This window comes from Numida meleagris, chromosome 1 (genome assembly GCF_002078875.1).
Source record: "Numida meleagris isolate 19003 breed g44 Domestic line chromosome 1, NumMel1.0, whole genome shotgun sequence".
NCBI lineage: Eukaryota > Metazoa > Chordata > Aves > Galliformes > Numididae > Numida > Numida meleagris.
The window spans coordinates 134,896,893-134,913,464 of NC_034409.1; the positions used below are offsets into that span (position 1 = coordinate 134,896,893).

The 16,572-nt window shown below is 39.2% G+C and overlaps 1 protein-coding gene across 4 annotated transcripts in view; it reads left to right on the forward strand.

Annotated features, from left to right (window-relative positions):
* The window catches only part of RASA3 (RAS p21 protein activator 3), a 177,219-nt gene that overhangs the window by 147,254 nt on the left and 13,393 nt on the right, over window positions 1–16,572 (forward strand). For all 4 annotated transcript variants that reach the window (XM_021414541.1, XM_021414548.1, XM_021414551.1 and 1 more), the window contains 11 exons: window positions 1,707–1,786; window positions 5,261–5,365; window positions 5,886–6,042; window positions 6,898–7,046; window positions 10,156–10,270; window positions 12,077–12,151; window positions 12,739–12,862; window positions 13,572–13,678; window positions 14,304–14,381; window positions 15,196–15,273; window positions 15,836–15,909. In XM_021414541.1, coding sequence (XP_021270216.1) covers window positions 1,707–1,786; window positions 5,261–5,365; window positions 5,886–6,042; window positions 6,898–7,046; window positions 10,156–10,270; window positions 12,077–12,151; window positions 12,739–12,862; window positions 13,572–13,678; window positions 14,304–14,381; window positions 15,196–15,273; window positions 15,836–15,909 — 1,142 coding nt within the window. The remainder of the gene's footprint in view (window positions 1–1,706; window positions 1,787–5,260; window positions 5,366–5,885; window positions 6,043–6,897; window positions 7,047–10,155; window positions 10,271–12,076; window positions 12,152–12,738; window positions 12,863–13,571; window positions 13,679–14,303; window positions 14,382–15,195; window positions 15,274–15,835; window positions 15,910–16,572) is intronic.

Genomic DNA, 16,572 nt, shown 5'->3' on the forward strand with positions numbered 1-16,572 from the left:
CCTGTTTGCAAATCTGATTGTGCTGAAAAAAATGAGCAGCTTGTCAGCTTTACCTAAAGATAGAGACCAGCATAGTAGAGTTTTTCACCCTTTCTTGTAAAATGGTGCAGAGTTCTACAGTCCGGGCTGAAAGTTCCCTGGTATCTACTTCCATCCTTGAAATCCTTGGACTTCATAGGACATTTCATTTTTAGCATTTTGATTAATCTACATACTAAGCAGTCATGCAGATGAACAGAGGGACCTCATGCATGCAGACTCCAACAGAGCTTCTTGGAAAAGTGTTTACTTGAAAGGGGTGTGCCATAAGTTACACCTCTCCTGTAACTTTTCATAACTCATGTCTTAGAGGCAATAAAACACTACAGTTTGCTTTCTTATTCAGAACTACACCATTAGCTTCACAATGTGAATAGAAAATACATAATTTTGAGTTATGTAGGATGATTTCTTGAAGCCACAGTGAAGATGGTTGTAAGGGTGGGGGCAGAAAATTTGTTCTGAGCTGCTGGCGTTGTAGGACGCATTTAAATTATCATGATAATGGGCTTACAGGTGTGTTTCATTTGGTTCTGGGCTAGAGCATTTGGTCCCCAGTGCTGCTACAGTACCTTTGGTTTTATGTTTAGCACCTTGAAAATGGAGCCTCCTCTTAAACACACAAAAGATTGTTGGGTGTCCCAACAGTTCTTTTCTCACTTCTCTCTGTCTGTGCTGCTACATCTTTGGCTCTCTCGTTTATTCTGTCTGCATCTGATGTAACAAGAAGTCAAGTTTACGATAAAAGCCAGTTTTTGTGAGTGGGAAGCATTAAGCCACATGAGTATTTAAACATACAATAAAGCTGAGCTTCTGTGCGCAACCAAGAGCTGAACCCACACATCATACGCACTTGTGTTTGATCAGTTCCTGCTGTGGTTTCAGTTGGGTGGAGTAGCCTTTTTCTCAAGTTTCTGACACACTATGAAAAAAACAAAAATATCAAAGGCTTTTTAAAATCGTGCTAGAAAAGAAGGTGTAAGAAATGTTTGTACAAAAGCTTTCTTTTGCTCATGCTGTACACTTGCAGCTTATCTTCCCTTTCTTTCATCAGTGCTGCAAGTGTGGTTGCTGGACTGTGCACCTGGTTCTAAATTCTGAGATGCATAGCACAGTCTAGCATCTCTTGGACAACGGATCTGCCCAGTACTTTTTGTGGGGGTGTGATAAATTGAATTCCAGGATATCATGACAGGCTGAACTTCCCAGTTTTAATTGGCTCCATTGTAAAATGTTTTTAATGGTGGTTTTGCTTTTCACCTCTCTCCTCTTCAGAATGCCTCAGGCATCTGTTGTACTGCTGTACTAAGACATGAGTGTTAATTGCCCTTTTATTTCCCTCAGTGGATTATAAAAGTGGTGTTCATTTTCACGATCTTTTTTCTTTTGACAGTGTAAACTCAAAGTATTGTAGTAATATTAAGGACATCCTTTCTCTGGTAAGGAAAGCCTGCAATATGTAGTTACTCTTGAATAAGATTGTTACTACTTCTGTATAGTGAGGAATCTGCAGTCAACAGGTTTGTTACCATGCGTCAATGTTTCCAGAATCGGGGATGAATTCGCTGCTGATAGTCAAAGGCCACAGTCTTCCAGAGCTTTGTAGAAGTAACACAAAAATGCTTTTGTAGCAGTTTAATTTGTTAAAGATTCCTCCTTTTTATTAGGTTACAAGACCGAGTAGCTACAACAAGAAGTCCCAATTTGATATTGAAGATGTTGATGAAGTTGACAAAATGGAGATTAGGTAATATAAAATACTTTCTACTAATAATCTTCCAAAGTTGTGTACTTTGTAGTCGACTGTTCTTTCAAAATGACAAGCATGAATTCATTGTTGGTAACTCAAGGAAGAGTCTTTGTCACTGTGTCTTTACCTACATGATAAGATGTAGATCCTATATGAATTTATGACAGTTCTGCTGTGGGAGACATCCTCATTATTTTCCTCAGTATCCTTTCTCTGTGTGTATAATGTGTATGCTAATGTGCACTTATCATTAAGCACAGCCTTTTACGTCTGGTCTCTCCTTTCAACCCTCCCTCCCTCAGTTTCCCAAGAGAGCCCAAGAGCTCTGTGATACTCTCTGTTGAAGGATCTGTTTTCTTTTGTCACTTAATTTTGGCAACCCAGATAAGGTCCTCCTTCCCTGAAAGGAAACTCTTGAGCTGAAATTTTCTCTGGGTCTGAGGCAGTTTCTCTTCTCTTTTTCCTGCCAGAATGTAACCCCTTCTCGTGAGGCTGGGTATGATCCTTTGCACAGGAAAGAAGTAACTCTGATTTCAAAAACAAAACAACCCCACCCACCCGCTTACTGCTATTTTAAAACTTGCAGAGGGCTGTCAACAGTGTTGTGGGGATGGGTGAACAGACAGAGTGGGGAGCAAACAATAAGGATTGCAAAGCCTAGAGATATCTCATGTGTGAGGTACTGTCACGTACCAGAAACTTAACGATTTAGTTCAGCTGGTGATCTAGATGCACAGTAGGTGAAAACTGCTGTATCCACATACACGTGTGGTGTGATATTTCCTCTCTCCCGTATGCTGTATGATTTAGAGAAAGGAAAGTTGAGGAAGAAAGTTGGCATAGCTTCCACTCCTTTCTCTCCAGGTGTTCCCACTGGAGGAGAAGTCAGGGCTTCTCTCTCAAAACATTCCCTAGTCCCTTCAGAAGCATGACTGGCAGTAAGGAAAAGGGAAGGGACTGGGCAAGGGGAACGGTACTTATTCCCACCAAGCAAGATGTGTTTATGTTAATGAATGGATGGGGGCTGCCACGTTACCCTCTACTTTGCCTGTCAACTGCTGGTTCATGTAGCCCGTTACTGTAGTATCACAGCACTGCATGACCATTAATAGACTTGTGTTTGCCAGGACTCTGTGAGACAAGAAAGGGAGATTATTTGTATGCAAGAGACACAAGAGATGTAGATAAGTTTCAGAAAAGTCTTCCATTCCTTAACAACAACACACCACAATGTAATGTGAAAAACTTGTAAATTAGTTGGGAAAAGATTAAGCGCATAAATATTAAGTGAAAGTAGATAAAGAATTAGTTTTGATTGGGCAAACTCTTTGCTCAGACAGTTTGTCCCGTATAGGACAGAGTGTTTTTGTTTCCATCTCGGGTTTTCCTCCCACCCCCCTCACTTCCTTTGCTCTGTTTTCTCAGAGTTAGATTGCCCCCATGCCCTCTGGATGGATCATACAATTAATGGGTTTGGGGGTTTGTTTTCTTTTTCTCTCCTGAGAAAATACCATTCCACAGGGTGCAGAGGCAACTCAGTCTCTCATGGCTTTTCTCTAAAGCTATGAAAGTTTCTCTTTTTGAGTGGGTGTAGGAAGTTGCAGGCAGAGCATATCAGCACTAAAGGACCAGATGTTCTGGTGAAATTCATTGTTTCTCCTCCTCCTCTCTGTTGTTCTTTCTTTCTCTCTGTGACCAGTGTCTGACCATTTTAGAATAACACTTATCATACTTTTGCCTTCTAAAAAGATTGGGAAGCAGTAATCTTTTAGATTACTGGGGTAGAGTTGGGGTCTTGCGTATAATATTCTTTTTAATTTTACTTTTACTTACGCTTTATGCTTCAAGAACGTGAAGCAGTAATGTCAGAATTTGCATGCCTGCTTTGCTTATTGTGCAATGTGAGATCTACCTTGAGTTTTGAGTTCCTCTCCTGCAGAGCCATTTTACTGATTTTTTTTTCTATAATTTAAGTTGCTGTAGGGCACATTCTTTGGAATTGTGTGAGGCTGTGTATGTTTGAAAGTGTTATTGCCAGTGAGCATCTAGAACGCATTTGCATAAACTAGAAACCAATAGCCTGTAAATACTTCGTGAATGCAAAGTTGGACTGTGTGTAAATAACCTTCTCAAAAGATTCATCCCCTCCTGAACATGCATTTAGCCATTTGAATTAATTTGTAAGATAGTAATCAACTGGATGTGGAGAAAAAACGAAGAAGGTAGAATTTTCAGTGACTTCCTGTTGGGTCATTTTTGCCCTACAGAAAAAAAAATTGTTAAAATATTACAGTTTGAAGAACTTAAAGCAGCAGGCACGTAACGTGAGCTTTTGACATGTCTGGCATATGAAATTTGATGCATGAGACAGTGGTGAGAGATGCAGAGCTCAGGGGATTTATAAGTTACATGTTCTACACTTGCATAAGGTAGGATAAACCTCTAACAGGACTATCAATCCTCATTCCTTGACAGCCTGCTGTGACTTGCTTGAGACTGGGAAGGTGGTGTAAATATGTCCATAATCAAATGACTTTGCACCTTATCCAGATTACAGTTACAGTTCTCCTAAAAATCTTCATTATTCAACAACCTGTATTTTTCCCCGTACAGCCTTTTTTCCCCAGAGTTTAAGGCACATTCAGACTGTCACTTAGCTGAGAAATTCTTAGCTGTGCTGGTTTTAAAATAAAAGTGCCTCTCAGAGGAAGCCTTAAAATACGTACAGAAACATTTGTTGTAGAGTTTGAAACCCTTTCTCTGAGATAGGTATTGCAGCATTTATCCACAAATGCCAGGTTAGACACCAATACTTCTACTTTGAATCCGAGTGCAATTGTTTTACATCCTGAATGTTAAAGAGTGCATGAAAAGCAAGGAAGCATCATCTAACAGAACTTCCACGTATGAGGGACTATGTGACAGAAACTGCATAGATTACAGATAATACACACATGATACAGTGTGATAGTACAGTCTTAATATCTGAACAGAACAACTTTAGGATGCTACAAATTTGTAAGCTCGACATGGTGAATCTTCCCAGAAGCTACAACTTTGGGAAGGGCTGTGTAGAAATTCAGCCTCACTCTTTAAACTACCACTTAGACTGCTGGTAGATCCAAATTAGTCTGAGACTGAAGGTCTCTGCACTTTTTCGCTGTGGTATTCATTTTATCTGTATTTTTTCCTTTATCTGGGATATGCAGAGAGCCCCTGGATCTTTATCACTATGGACTGTGGAAACAATACAAATGAGGAAAAGGTATTCTAGATGATTTTTCACTGTTTCGTGGAGATGAGTAGTAAGGCTCCAGAAGTCTAACTTTGTCTCTTAACTGTTTGAAAACCAGTATTGTACAGTTTTGGAGCTTTCTAACTCCTGGGCTTGAGGGGAAAAAACAACAGAATTAAAACCAAAGTTTTATTTATTCATATTGAATCTTTTTACATTACTTGTTTTTATTACAGAGTTGATCTCTGGAATGCCAGTAACTTGAAGTTTGGAGATGAGTTTCTAGGAGAACTGAGACTTCCTTTGAAATTTCTCCGACAGTCTAGTTCTTATGAAGCATGGTACTTGACATTTTTCTTTTGGAGTATAAGTAGAAACATATGTTTGCTGTGAAGTCTTTGAATAATTACTACTATGTGATAAAGTTTAAATGGATTTAATTTGTATCTATATTTTTTGTAAGCAAGCCAAAATACTCTTAGCAGATGTAAGAACAAGAAATTTTGATAATATGATTAGAGATTTGAGTCTGCTTAAGTGTCGCATGTTGGAATTTTAATACATTGAGTTTATGATATTATTTACTGCAATTCAATAGCAATGCCATAATTTTATGAAAATGTGTTTTTTTAATATGTTACATCTACATAAATCTTAATGATCAGAACTTTCCATGTTGGAGCTGGTGCAAAATACACTAGTGAATGATTAAAAATTCTGATTCGGAACTCTCGAGAAATTTTATGAGTTTATAAAGATTGTTTGTATCTCTAATCTGTGGCTTTAATATGTGCTTATGTATAGCCTGAGATAATCTTGTGTTTCAGCACAGACGTTATCTTTTTTTTTTTTGCATTTCAGGTATTTCCTGCAGCCCAGAGATAATGGTAACAAGTCACTGAAACCTGATGACCTTGGTTCCTTAAGGTTAAATGTGGTTTACACTGAGGACCATGTTTTTTCCTCAGACTATTACAGCCCACTTAGAGACCTCCTGCTAAAATCTGCAGATGTTGAGGTAATTTGCTTGTCCTGCTTGTTGTTTACCTGTAATTCGTTGTCACAGGGGTCTCCCTGAATGTTAGACGCAATCTTGCTGGCACCATAGGTGTATAATTACCAGAGTCTTCAACTTCTTCCTTCTTACACCCAAGGATCTTGTTAAGCTCTGAATATCCTTCATGTTTGTTTTCTGTCCTTACAGAAAAGATCTTTATCTGCTTATAGTATGGTGGGTGGAGGCACACCCAGGAACACCAGTGGTTTTAACAGCAGTGTATTCTCTGTCGCTTTCTAATTTTATGTGTGAAAATGCAAAGTAAATTTCAGTTTGATCAATTGGTTTTCCTTTATTGGAGAGGATCAAGTTTACTTGCATAATTGAAAAACAAAACAAAATGAGAAAACAAAACAACCCCAAATGGAGAACCAAATCTAAAATGTCAGAAGGATGAACTTGGTCTGCCACTGTGTATAGTTTAAGCATTTGGCTTGGGCCTGGGGTTTGAGTGTTGATTTTTTCAGCTCCAGAAATGGTTTCTGTTGTTACTATAGTCTGAAAATAAAAAGGTTTATAGTTCTTCTTCTTCAGTTGCTTCCCAGGCAACAGTCGCATTCAGTGAAAAGTCAACTTTTATAAATGAGGGGAAAAGACTGTACTGCAATAGTTTTTAAATTGCTGCCCTCTTCTGATCAAATCTTAAAGCCAACAACAACTGGAATGTGAGGCCCATGTTCTGTCCTGCTGTGTTTAGGTAACTGACCACTGCAATTGTTATGTGGGTTTATGCACTAAGGAGCTAAGGGGAAGAGAAGGAAATGTTGCTTGTCCTATAAAGATCTCTCAACGTTTTTGTTTCTTTCCACTCTTCAGCCTGTCTCAGCATCAGCTGCACACATTTTGGGTGAAGTTTGCAGAGAAAAACAGGAAGCAGCCATACCTCTCGTCAGGCTTTTCTTACACTATGGCAGAATTGTGCCTTTCATAAGTGCCATTGCAAGTGCTGAAGTGAAGAGAACTCAGTAAGTACCAACAAACTAATTCCTATCAAGCTTTGTGTTGGCTTGTGGTAGAATCCTACACTCAGTTTCTGAAACTAAATGCAATTTCAAAAGAAACTATTGAAGTTGCTCCTTTTTCTCCCACCTAAGCCAGGAAGCCATTGTGCGGCAGGCAAAGTATGACTTAAAGTTGCCATTTCAGAAGGATGGTGATGGCTATTAGCTCTTCAGAAGGGATAGGCAAGGAAAGAGGGGTGGTGGTGTATCTCTCTATGTTAGAGAGTGTTTTGACAATGTTGAGCTTGGGGCTGGGAGTGATAAGGTTGAATCTCTATCGGTAAGGATCAGGGGGAGGACTAACAAGGTGGACAGTCTTGGTGGAGGTCCTAACCAGGATGAAGAGACAGATGAGGCATTCTGCAAACAGCTGGCAGAAGTTGCACGATCGCCAGCCCTTGTTCTCATGGGGGACTTCAACTTCAGACCAGATCCTTGGGGTACCCTACCCCCTGACCTGGAAGTCTAGAATGGGGAGCAGAATAAACCCCCCATGATTCAAGTGGAAACAGTTATCATAGAATCATAGAGTCATAGAATGGCCTGGATTGAAAAGGACCTCAAAGATCATCAAGTTTCAACCCCCCTGCTGAGTGCATGGCTGCCAGCCCCTAGACCAGGCTGCCCAGAGCCACGTCCAGCCTTGCCTTGAATACCTCCAGGGGCAGGGCATCCACAACCTCCTTGGGCTACCTGTTCCTGTTAGAGACCTGCTACTCCATCTGGACTGCCACAAGTCCATTAGGCCAGATGGGATCCACCCGAGGGTGCTGAGGGAGGTGGTGGAGGTGATAGCCAAGCCACTTTCCATCATCTGTCAGTGTTCCTGGTCAATCAGAGATGTCCCAGAGGACTGGAGGCTTGCTAGTGTGACTCCCATCTACAAGAAGGGTTGTAAGGATGATCTGGGGTACTACAGGCCTGTCTACCTGACCTCTGTGCCAAGTAAGGTTTTGGAGCAGATCATCTTGAGGGAGATCACACGGCATGTGCAGGATCAGGCCTGGCCAGCATGGGTTCATGAAAGGCAGGTACTGCTTGACCAACCTGATCTCCTTCTATGATCAAGTGACCCACCTGATGGATGAGGGAAAGGCTGTTGCCACAGTCTGCCTAGACTTCAGCAAAGCCCACGGAGGTGGTGTAGTCCCCATCCCTGGAGGTGTTCAAGAAACATTTAGATGTTGTACTGAGGGACATAGTTTAGTGGGAAATATTGGTGATAGGTGGACAGTTGGTCTGGGTGATCTTAGAGGTCTTTTCTAACCTTGGTGATTCTATGATTGTAATGGCAGAGTTCTTTATAAAATTTCTGAAGAACTGGTGAGTTTCATTTGAGGAGGAATTCCCATCATGTTTTGCAAAGTTTACTTGGAAAACTATAGTAAGGTCTGAGAGCAGGGATCTTCACTCTGTTGTCTGTATTGATAGTTTGATAATAACCGTAAAAACCTACATTACCTTCAGCTGTTCATATGAAATCATTTCAGCTTCAGAGTGTGCTAATAAGTCATTTTGCGCTGAGTAAAAGTGTTTGCTGGATTTGTTCTAAACAAAAAGCAAATTTCTTTCTAAATATGAGTATTTAAGGAAAGCTGTGTGTCCAGTCTTTCAAATTAGAAGGCTGAGGAACAAAGACGGGATTGGATCTGGCATTGGAAAGCAGAAAACAGAATCTTTTTTCTGGTCACTCTTTGTAAATCACTTACTTGACTTAATTGTGTTCTGACAATTTAGTAGCGTAAGATAGAGTATTTACACCAGGCAAGTCTCAAAGAACAGATTTTGCAGCAAGCCTTGTGCCTACATAATCGTGCTCTTGGCTGACAGTAGATGAGCCAAATGGTGGTCAAGGAGAATGACAGACTTTGGCTCTGAAGGACAGTTCCTCAGTACAAAATAAAGACTTTGTGTGAGACGCCTTTCTTTCAGTGTGTCTGGGGGTTAGAGATTTTTTCTTCCTGTAGGTAGGTGTATTTTTCTGTGCTGCAGGTTGGCTGGAACTGCTTGGTTGATGCAGCATGAGGAAATTTGCTGCTCCCTAGTCAGTCATGTTCCTGAGATAAAATGGCAAATATGTTTGTTTTCATGATTTTTTGGGCATTTGTAACAGGCAGGGAGCTTAGTTCTTTAATTAAAAAAAAAAAAATCCTATTATTCATTGCTTGTAAATGAGTACAACTGTGGTAAGCTATAAGCAGCAGAGAAGATGTTAGTGTGTGTATAAAAACTTTGTTCTTGTCAAGATCAAACAAGAAGTTTGATCTGATGTCTGTAGTCAATTTTTGTCAATGTATGTGTAGAAGACAGAGCTGCTTAAATAGGGATCTACATAACTAAAATAAATATACAATTTTCAGTTGAGTTTTCAAAATGCAACAACAAAAAAGTGTATGTGATAGTGCAGATGAGTAATCTTTAACAAATTGCAGTGGCCATATGTCTGGTACAAGAAGAATTCTGTGGAGATGGCCTTTCAGAAAAACGTGAGAGTCTACATGGTGTCAGCCTGTACACAGTTCTCAGTTTAGAACTGGGATCTGCTCTCAGGTGTTATCACAGGGCAGTGCTGGGGGTCACTTAAAAGAGATGACTGTGTCATTGGAGCTGGTATTTTCATCTCCCTCACAGTTTACAACCACTTATTTGGTAGAAGAAGGTCATTTGTGATGTCCAGTGTTGTTACAAGACTGAAATTGCTCCCTTCCTTCCCTTACTTAAATAAATGCTGTTCAGTAGCGTGTGAAAACAGGTGCAGCTTCCCTCATTTGTATTGTAAACCCTTTTGAGCCTTCATTGTTGCCATGTGTTTGGATGGTGCACTGAGGCTTCTGCACACTGTGCAAACACACCAAAAAATCTTCAGTCCCTCAGAATTTAACAGGATTGCTGCTTTTCTGTTACAGCCTGGAAGTGCCTACATGACTGCATTTAATGGCAGGCTTGTGTCCAAAGGAATTTTTGTTTATGTGTTCGGAACCATATTTCCATCACCTTTAACTGCTGCTTGTGTTACCATATGTTAGCAGTTTATTACAAAGAGACTAAATTACAGAAAATTGTTCACTTCCAGAGATCCAAACACCATTTTCAGAGGAAACTCATTAACTTCCAAGTGCATTGACGAGACAATGAAACTGGCAGGGATGCATTATCTGCAAGTTACACTAAAGCCAATTATAGATGAGGTAAGAGCATTTAAGACTTCTTCTTTTTTTTTTTTTTTTTTTAATTTAAATGTCACATCAAAAGGCCTTCAGGGAGCAGGTACTGTTTTTCCTTCTAATTTTAAGGTGGTTTGTAGGAAAAATAGTTAAGAACCTGTTTCTCTGTACACTGAAACCTTTTGTGTTAGTTTAGCTTAGGCACAGCTGAGTCACCCAGCTCAGAAACAGTTGGATTGTATTAAAGGAAATTGAATGTTTCCACTTGTCTAACTAAATTAAATTATACCATCTTATAAAATCTTCCATGTATTGTTTCTGAGAAATGAATAAAGTAATAACTTCAATGGATAAAGAATATATACAGCAGAAAGCTGCTGGGAAGCTGTAACTGAGACATTTCATCTAGTGGCTTTAGAGAAATCAAATTACTCTTAGATAACTGTGTATGTGATGTACATATTGTAGCAATGGTTTATTATCTGTCCAGTCCAGAGTGGTGGGGGTGGGGTTCTTACTGCAGTAATTGAGCAATACTTTCAGACCACAGACTTCCTTTAAATTATTTGACAATTTCTTTAGAGGTTGGTTTACTGTTTCATCAAAAACATGTTCAGTTTTTAAAGAATATAGATATACATTAAAGTTGACTCTTTTAACAAAATACAGCTTTTCTTGAACATAGAATCATAGAATGGCTTGGGTTGAAAAGGACCTCAAAGATCATCAAGTCTCAACCCCCCTGCCAAGTGCAGGGTCGCCAACCACTAGACCAGGCTGCCCAGAGCCACGTCCAGTCTGGCCTTGAATGCCTCCAGGGACGGGGCATCCACAACCTCCCTGGGCAACCTGTTCCAGTGCGTCACCACCCTCTGTGTGGAAAACTTCCTCCTAATATCCAACCTAAATCTCCCCTGTCTCAGCTTAAAACCATTCCCCCTTGTCCTATCGCTATCCACCCTCACAAACAATCGATCCCCCTCCTGTTTATACGCTCCCTTCAAGTATTGGAAGGCCACAATGAGGTCTCCCCGGAGCCTTCTCTTCTCCAAACTAAACAAGCCCAGCTCCCTCAACCTTTCCTCATAGGAGAGGTGCTCCAGCCCTCTGATCATCTTGGTCGCCCTCCTCTGCACTCGTTCCAAGAGCTCCACGTCCTTCTTGTGCTGGGGGCCCCAGGCCTGGACACAGTACTCCAGATGGGGCCTCACAAGAGCCGAGTAGAGGGGGACCACCACCTCCCTCTCCCTGCTGACCACTCCTCTTTTAATGCAGCCCAGAACATTGTTGGCCTTCCGGGCTGCCAGCGCACACTGCTGGCTCATATCCAGCTTCTCGTCCACCAGGACCCCCAAGTCCCTCTCCGCAGGGCTGCTTTCAAGTACTTCTTCCCCCAGGTTGTATAAATACCTGGGATTGCCCTGGCCCAAGTGCAGCACCCTGCACTTGGCCTTGTTGAACCTCATTAGGTTCTCGTGGGCCCACTTGTCCAGCCTGTCCAGGTCCCTCTGGATGGCTTCCCTTCCTTCCAATGTATCGACTGCACCGCTCAGCTTGGTGTCATATAACATCTTGCATGAGAGTATCTGAACAATTTTTCATCTCAGATGGAAGAAAAAATAGAACAAATTAGTGATTCTTTTTTTGAAAAAAAAAAAAAAAAGATCACTGATAATTTGCCTTCAGTGCTTTGTCAAGAAAAAAGTACAGCTTATACACTTTGCTTTTTACACAAAAAGTAAGTGAGGCTTTTTACAAAACTTTTTCTTCTTGAAAAGTTCACTTGACGGTAAACTAATATATTAATTGTGCAATGTATCTTTTTTCTAGATCTGCCAGGTACATAAACCTTGTGAAATTGATCCTGTGAAGTTGAAAGATGGCGAAAACCTGGAAAATAACAGGGTATGCATTAGATTTTGAAGACAGAATATCTGTTTGTACTACCTTGTGTAACTTAGGCCCTCAGACATTAAATGTTGCAGATAAATCTGTCATTTACTAGAATACATTAGAAGCTCTCTTAACATCACAAACTGCATATACTTATTTTATATCAGTTTTACATTATACTATAAATGCAGTATCTATTGAATATTACATGCATCCACCCTCCCCTGGCCAGAAAGAAAAAAAAAAGATTAGGGCTTGGTGACAAATGATCAAATATTCAGCATTAACAATGGGAGCAAGGATAACTTAGCCTGCGTCTCTTGTATCTCTAGCAATGTCACATTAAGCAGTGTTGTAAAAAGAAAGAATATGTCATACTAGCGTATAATTTGATGTTTGTTTTTGATATGGATAACATTTTTACTCTTAAATATGTATATTCATTGAGTATCACTGAGTGTGAGATTCTTTTACAAGTATATGATGTTAAAAGTGAAAATCTCTTATTAATGATTCCATTATGAATAAAACCAGGAGTAATACTGCTTTCCATAACAACAACAACAACAAAAATGTCATAATTGTTGGGTTTTTTTCAGGAAAATCTGAGGCAGTATGTTGATCGCATTTTTACTGTCATTACAAAATCTGGTGTAAGCTGTCCTACGGTGATGTGTGATATTTTCTTTTCTCTGAGAGAATCAGCTGCCAAACGTTTTCAAGGTGAGTTTCAATATATTATTTTACTTTATACCTCTGATAAGTGTAGTGTAGGTGTAGTCTAGTAGTCTCTGTGATCCGTGGGTGTATTACCCCAAATGTGGTTTGGGGAGTGTATTCTGGTTTTTTCCCTGATTATTCATTCTGCAAAGAACATGACTTTGGGTGATCACGAGCTTTCCTTAAACATGGTTCAAAGGAAGACAGCATTTGAAAAGAGCATTTCATTGGTGCATGTTTATGGTTTCCGTATTTTTCAGTATTTACAATATATGCTGAGTTTTCAAATGTTCAGGTTTTTGCAGTGGCTCAATCTTGAAGATTCTACGCAGATGAATTATTTTCTGCTCATACATCAACTTGTAATAATGACCAATCTATAAATTAGAGGAGTCGTTGCTATCTCTTTGTCCTAGAAGACCCTTGTGCAGCAAAGGTTTTCTGGCTGTCGAGAAAGCACTTTTCCACTCCCTCATAGTTGTTTTAATTCTGTGAGAAGGAGCAGGCAATGCCAAACCAGAATCACACAAAACAACTAACACAGGCATCTTCATGAAGGGCAGCAGATTATAATAATGAAGATTCAATTTGTAGATTATGTGTATTTCCAGCAAATGTTTGAGTTAACTTTCTGAAGGCATTCTGGTAATTTCAGAAGGTTTTAAAGGAAGTATTATTGAAATATTGAGTAGAAATATTTTGTTTTATATAGGTGACCCAGATGTGAGGTATACAGCTGTCAGCAGCTTTATTTTCTTGAGATTCTTTGCTCCTGCCATTCTTTCTCCAAACCTCTTTCAGCTTACACCACACCATCCAGTAAGTACTGCGTTATTTTTTTCTAGCTATGCATATAGATCTATCATCATATTCTGTCTAGCAAGATTCTTTTCTAAGTTATTTCGGTAATCCCTAGGAGAAATAATTTTGTTAGTTCAAAGATCTGCTATGTCTGTCTTGCATGCGGTAGCCTATGTTGCGTGACTGTTATATGAAGAACTTGAGAAGTATGGAAGGAACAGTGAACAGGTAGATAGTCTAAGTTACTCTACTGGAAAATATGGTCACTGCTTCATTTTTACATTAGTTTACATAGTCTTACATTAATGCTAGATTGATTGTCAGCAACAATTGGAGATGTTTTGACTGTTAAGCTACTTATCCAAACTTTTCAGTTAGTTGTTTATACTGGGAACAGAGAGGAACTGAACAGCTTTCAAGGCAGATGTCTCTTTAGTTTTGCATGTCGTTGCTCTTCAGAGAGCCAAAGGTGATAGCTATGAAGCACGGTGACAAAAGTCAAAAGCCTTTGAAAGAGACAACTCTTCTCCTGTAGTGTTTCATTGAATCTTTTCCAATTGTATGTTAATCTTCTACAAGAGGAAAAGAAATAAGAGATATTTTAAATATCCAACCTGTATAATACTATTGTTATCTTTGCTAGGACCCGCAGACTTCTCGAACTTTGACACTTATCTCTAAAACCATTCAAACACTGGGCAGCCTATCAAAATCTAAATCTGTAAGTATATCATTTTCATTTAAAAGTTTAATTTAAGAAAGTGATCTTTTTAAGCTTTTATCACCCATTGTAATTAAGCCTTTAAAATTCTTGATTTGCCATAGTCTTACACGAAACTCTTTTTGTCTGCTTTGATTATCAGCCTCATGCTCATGGCAGAAATAAACCTGTCTTAATCTGAATGACACTTTAGTAAAGCAAAATTATGTGACCTACCTAGAAGTCTGTTCCAGGGCTTTGCATTCCTTAATTGAGAAGAATCTCCCATTAAGGGAAATGACTGTGCTTTCCTTTTCATAGCATTTCAGTTTCCAGCCAGTCAGTGCTGAAATTAGATTTAGACGCCCATGCTCTGCATTTCTGATGGAAGTAAAACTTGTGTACATAAGGCACCAAACTGCTATTTCTGGTGACAGTTTGGGGTTCCTGGTGGTCTAGTTACCATTCACATGGGCAACTGTAGATGAGTCTGTACCTTAACTATGAATCCTTTTAGAGTATAGAATTCCTTCTCCTACAATTTTTCAGCTTTTAGGACCAGGATCAAAAGCCAAAGGAGAAGCTTGGAGCTTTTGAATAATTCATTAATTATAGTCAACAAGCCTTTGGAATGTGTTCTATTACCTTTCTGAAAGAAAAATTGGGTAATACTGAATGTGTGCTGTACAATAGGAAAGTAGATTTTTGTTTATTTTACCTCTGGACAGGAAAAAAAACTCTGTGGTGATTTTTGTCATGGTCTCCTGCTGTTGAGAATAATAATTTAAGCTACAAACTGTATTATAACATGCATGATTTTGGTTTTGTATTTCAGGCAAATTTCAAGGAATCCTACATGGCTACTTTTTATGACTATTTTAATGAACAGAAATATGCAGATGCAGTAAAAAATGTACGTAATGCTTGTGAATGTTCTGAATAATCCTTAGGTGTTGTTGAGATTGAAGCTCGGAATCCTATTATGTACTGTTTGTAAACCAGGAAGTGTGTGCTAGAAAAAGCAGACTCCTGATAATTGTAGTTTTTGAGAAACTTGTATCAAATTATGTGCATGCAGGATTAGAATCTCTTTGGGTCTGCTTCTATTTAATAATTAGGTTGAATCAGTAAGGCTGCTGCTTAGAGCTTAAGTCATGTGCGTGCTTCATAGAGTGCTGCAGATCTGTGACGAAAATTGCTTAGTACAGAAGGAATTGAAATATACTTATTACAAAGAAAAGGCATGGAAAAGAGGCATTGGTCTGCAGTTTTTGCTCTTAGTAACGTTTGTGCTAATTTTAGTTTACAACAGAGGAAAGCTCCCAAATTCCTCAAGTATCTGCCAGTACCCTTCTGTTTAACTACTTTTACAGTATTTCCTTGCAGTGCTATGTTGTATAAACGTTTAAGATTTTATTTTCTCTGCTGCTGTACTTGTACTGTCATTTTATCTATGCTTTTTGTTCACCTTCTAGTTTCTAGATTTAATTTCATCTTCAGGAAGGAGAGATCACAAGAGCATAGAGCAACCTATATTGCTTAAAGAAGGGTAAGCGTGCACGTGCAGCAACACCTTCTAAATGTGTGCTTGCTACCGTTATAAGGCAGCTATCTTTTTCCCCACCCCTATTCCATCTGTATGCTCAGAAAAGAATGTAGGAAGATTGTTGTACTGCTGTTTCTACTCTCTGTGGCTGCTACAATTGATTTCAACATCCTTTCATTTGATTTAAACATCTTAAATTGTGTTTTGAAATATATGGAGGAAAAAGAAGCCTGTAGACCTTAATTAGCACAGCTAAGACAGAATGAATTTAAATCAGCACTGTGTTAAGATCAAGTTCAATTTTTCTTTTTTAAATCCCTGTGAACAAAAGCTGTGAAATTTTGCTGTGAATGCAGATACTGCGTATCTTAGTGAGGGCAAAGTCTGCAAATGGAATTTGCTTCTGCTGCCCTATTAAATCTATATGCTAATCATTTTCAGGGCCATTTTGAGGAAAATTTGTCAGACATTGGGAACAGTTTCTAGTTATAATATCTTTCTGTTTCATGGAACCATGTTATACATACCATACTAATTTTAGAGACTAATTGTTGACCTTTTTTGTGTTTAAAAAATGAGTTTTTAAGGTCATCTGTGTGCACTGTGAAAACAGCTTCTGTGGACTAAGAGGAAGAAAGTAAAAATCTAAATTCTTCCTGTCAGACC